Source organism: Scatophagus argus, chromosome 3 (genome assembly GCF_020382885.2).
Source record: "Scatophagus argus isolate fScaArg1 chromosome 3, fScaArg1.pri, whole genome shotgun sequence".
Lineage (NCBI taxonomy): Eukaryota > Metazoa > Chordata > Actinopteri > Scatophagidae > Scatophagus > Scatophagus argus.
In genome coordinates this window covers 18,969,730-18,973,678 of record NC_058495.1, presented here as the reverse complement: position 1 = coordinate 18,973,678, position 3,949 = coordinate 18,969,730, and the positions used below count along the sequence as shown (strand labels likewise).

At 39.4% G+C, this 3,949-nt stretch overlaps 1 protein-coding gene across 1 annotated transcript; it reads left to right on the top strand.

Annotated features, from left to right (window-relative positions):
• Positions 1 to 2,156: 2,156 nt before the first annotated feature.
• Positions 2,157 to 3,777, top strand: gnrh2 (gonadotropin-releasing hormone 2). Its single transcript, XM_046384481.1, has 4 exons — positions 2,157 to 2,274; positions 3,056 to 3,201; positions 3,327 to 3,410; positions 3,584 to 3,777. The coding sequence occupies exons 2-4, from the start codon at positions 3,067 to 3,069 to the stop codon at positions 3,620 to 3,622; spliced, it is 258 nt and encodes an 85-aa protein (XP_046240437.1). The 5' UTR covers positions 2,157 to 2,274; positions 3,056 to 3,066; the 3' UTR covers positions 3,623 to 3,777.
• Positions 3,778 to 3,949: the final 172 nt, after the last annotated feature.

The following is a 3,949-nucleotide window of genomic DNA, read 5'->3' as shown; positions in this document are numbered from 1 at the left end:
TCATTTGTCTGTCTTTGTTATGTCTTTAAATGTAATGTAAAACACAGAAGTGCATTTGCGTCAGATGTCAGACATGTCAAATACAGACGTCCGTTGTGTTTGTTTGTTTCAAGTCAGGATGACCTGACGCCACAGGGGACAGGATGAACGGAGGCCACGTTTAAAGATTCGCTGTATTCCGTAAGAGAATAAGGAAATAGTAGATTATTAAAACCACAAGGAGGCAGTAATGCAATTCAAAGGATGCCTCTAAATCCCATAAGAAGAAGTAGAAGAAGAAAATCTGTTGCTCATTACAGCTCACTTCTCAATGAAGACTAATGGCACAGTGGTGCAAAATAATTGCCACTCGTTCATGTACCTTATAGATCAGACAGTCCTCTTGAGTGTTGCTCTTGAAGGGTTTTCAATCAGTGTTTAACCCTTCACCCTGATCAAATATTAATGTGCTTTTTTTTGCTCCAGTAAATAATTAATAACACATTTACATTAAGGAACTATCACTGTTAAATGAACCTGGTGTTATTCAGTTTGGTGGATTTTAGGTTTCGTAAGAATTGAGCAGTTGTCTACCAACTCAGCAGAAATTCCCAATTATGGACAGAGAGAAAAATATCCAGCATAATCCTAAACAGTGTGATAACTTAAAGGGGCAGTTGACTGATTTCACACGCAAAATGCAGTTTAGTTTCAGCAGGTTGTATGATGTCTTGTGTGGCTCCTGGGGATGTTTCTGTAGTATACATGATTAACCCTGATCACATCAAGGGGTTATTACCTCGCTGAGAACGTCCATTCTTCAACACAAAGTCTGCATTTACAAAGCGAAGAAATTGACAGAACTGAGCGTTTGAGACAGGAAAAAAATATTTTAAAGGAAATGCAAGTTTCAGTGATTTTGAAACTTTGCTCATACCAGAAACTCTGAAGTCTTTTTTTGTGCTTCTTATAGCCCCTAAATGTTCTGAAAGTGTAATGATAAATCACTGGAGTAGCCCTTTAAAATGGAACAACTGAGGATCAGGAGCAACTTTGATCCACTGATTTCTTTCATGCTTTAATAAACTGTTAAGTAACAAACCGTTTACTGTCAAGTGCATTCTGTACAAGCGTTAACCAGCAAGAGGTTCACAACAGTGTATATATTGGTCAAAAGCATGAGGAGATTCAGGCAATAAACTGAACCTGCATGAGCTACACCATTAACATGATTTTGTAATTGCATCTCTTAAATGCAATGTAACCATCCATCAGCATTATGTTAAACTTGTAAATGTTAATTGACAGGCTTCTGTAAAGGTAACAGCTCTTGCGTCATATTGACAGGTAAGATCATGAGTGATTGCATCTTGGACTCGTCTTGTGTCAGCCAATCCATTGCAGCAAACAGCCCTCCAGCTGACAGATGAAATGGGTTCTGCTGCAAAAAACTCTGAAAAGGAAAGACCTTTCCTCCTTTAATTGTGAGGGATGTCATCAGTGGCCTGGCCAGGAATCCAGTGTTTGTTCCCCTTGTCGTCAGTGTTTCCCCTGATTGTGCGGTCATCGGGGTTAGAGCGAGGATGTGTGACGGGTCACTGCGGTCAAAACAGGTGCAAGAAGAGAGGAAATGGGAACTATTGAGCTTTACCTTGTGACACGAGCCTACTGTTTGATCTGCAAAATACGATTACTTGCTATTAGTCAAAGACAATTGTCAGCAGGGCCTAGAAGACTATAAACAACCCTCATTTTTACTCTCAGATAATAGGCAGCGAGTAGCACTTTTGGGGCATGTTCCATTTTTGAGATGTTTTCATAAGTCTGTGTGCTGCAGAAAAAAAGTACACATGAATGACACGGTCTGCTATTAATCTGTTAGCTGAATGACTTAAATCTGTCATTGAGCCACAGTGGCAGATTTTGGACGAGGATACAGGTGATGCATCCCAGGGGCGTCAGTGCTGTTTGCAGGTGATAATTGGAACTGGCCATATCCTCTGGACCTCTTGGCCCCAGGGAACATTCATTTCACCACTGGGGGATAGAGGGACCATAGGGGTCAGTGATGGGCGGGCAATTAGGGAATGATAATATTAATGTGCATCAGGAGGGGGGCCTTTAGACTAGTACATATATTGAGAAGGCACAAGAGGCTGAAGAGAATCTCTCCAGTGTTATACATGTGATACTGTGAGATACCTTTAGCATTTGACCAAGTGAAGAACAGGTAGAGGGAGCTTGTGGTGGGACTGTGGGACACCTGCAGAGATAAAATTGTGAGGTGAGACCAAGGTAAGGATGCTTTCTTGTGCTTCTGCATAGCTTTACTGTACTCTGTCTAAAATAGGCATGGCTTATGTCAAAATAAATATTACAGTAAATGTTGCTGGAGTTTGGTTTTAATGAAAAGTGCTTGTTATTACCTGAAACTAGTTGTATATCAGGCTAAATTGACTATGAAGATTTGATAGTCCCAGTATTGTTGAATAGTTTAATATTTGCTCTGACACTTGTCCTATTATGGCAGGACATTGGAGAAAGCAGCCTATTTAAAAGAGAATACATGGGGAAAGTCCCTTAAACAATGTCCCATGTTATTTCAAATGCCACAGCATGTTTTGATGCGTTTGGTTGACTGATGGCAAGCAAGCATTTAATTTTATTTTTTTCATATATATTTACTTTTTCCTGTAGTCACATAAGGACAAAAATAATCAGATTTTTAATTAATTCATTTTAAAAATTGCAGGGAAATAATTCTGTCCAAATATTAAAAACGTGTCCGAGATAAAGTGTCCTCATATTATTGTAAAATATTGGACCTTTCTGGGGACGATCATGTCTACTCTCATACTGTGCATACACTATGGTGTTTTTTGTTTGGAGAGCAAAAGACTCTTTTTAAATTTAGTTCAAACGTTCCACCAAGCAGCTGATGGAAAATATAATTTACAGCAACCTATACAGAGTATTTAAGCCCTTTGCAATTTGTTTAGATTTCCTAAATCAGATACCAAAGGATCAAAGAACGTGCTCTAATCAGAGCTAAATGAGTGTCCATCTTTGCCTTTAGGTGGGAATATCATGTCTGTGTCTCGGCTGGTTTTGGTGCTTGGGCTGCTTCTCTGTGTGGGGGCTCAGCTGTCCAACGCCCAGCACTGGTCCCATGGTTGGTACCCTGGAGGCAAGAGGGAACTGGACTCTCTTGGCGTGTCAGAGGTCTGAATCTGTATTATTATCTGTGTGTGAGTCGTTTTCTCATATGAGAGAGAGTGAGAATGAAGATACTCTTTACCGCTTTACTCTCTTATCTCATATTCCAAATCTTACTCTCTGTTTCTCAGATTTCAGAGGAGATTAAGTTGTGTGAGGCTGGCGAATGCAGCTACTTGAGGCCCCAGAGGAGGAGCGTTCTGAGAAATATTCTTGTAAGTGAATGCCCAATCCGGTGCTGCAAGGATGCAGGATGTACACAGATACCCGCTTTTTGACATAATGCCCCAACTATACACAGGAAATAAGAACAAAGAGTTGTACTATAGCAATACATTAAGTGTTTTGCATATACTGTGTCTGACTCATGCTGCATCACCCTTTACAGCTGGATGCCTTAGCTAGAGAGCTCCAGAAGAGGAAGTGACAACCTTCTGCCCTACACTGTTTTTCTACCTGACCCCCTTCTTCAATGTCTTTGCATGAAACAATTTTAAGTCGATACTTTGGTTTTGTTAAATTTGTCAATAAATTTGTTTTACAGCATTACTTGGATTTTTCCTGTGTCAAAGAAATGTTGAAATGTTGTCATGTCCCATAATAAAAAAATCTATTTTAATATGAACTTTTTTTCATTATTTTTGGAGTTCAAAGTTGTCTCTATACATTGTGAATAGTAAATGTCAAATGTCTTAATGTGCAGACGTGCATTTTAATTTTCAACAAGAAATGCGCAAAACGTTAAACAATTTGA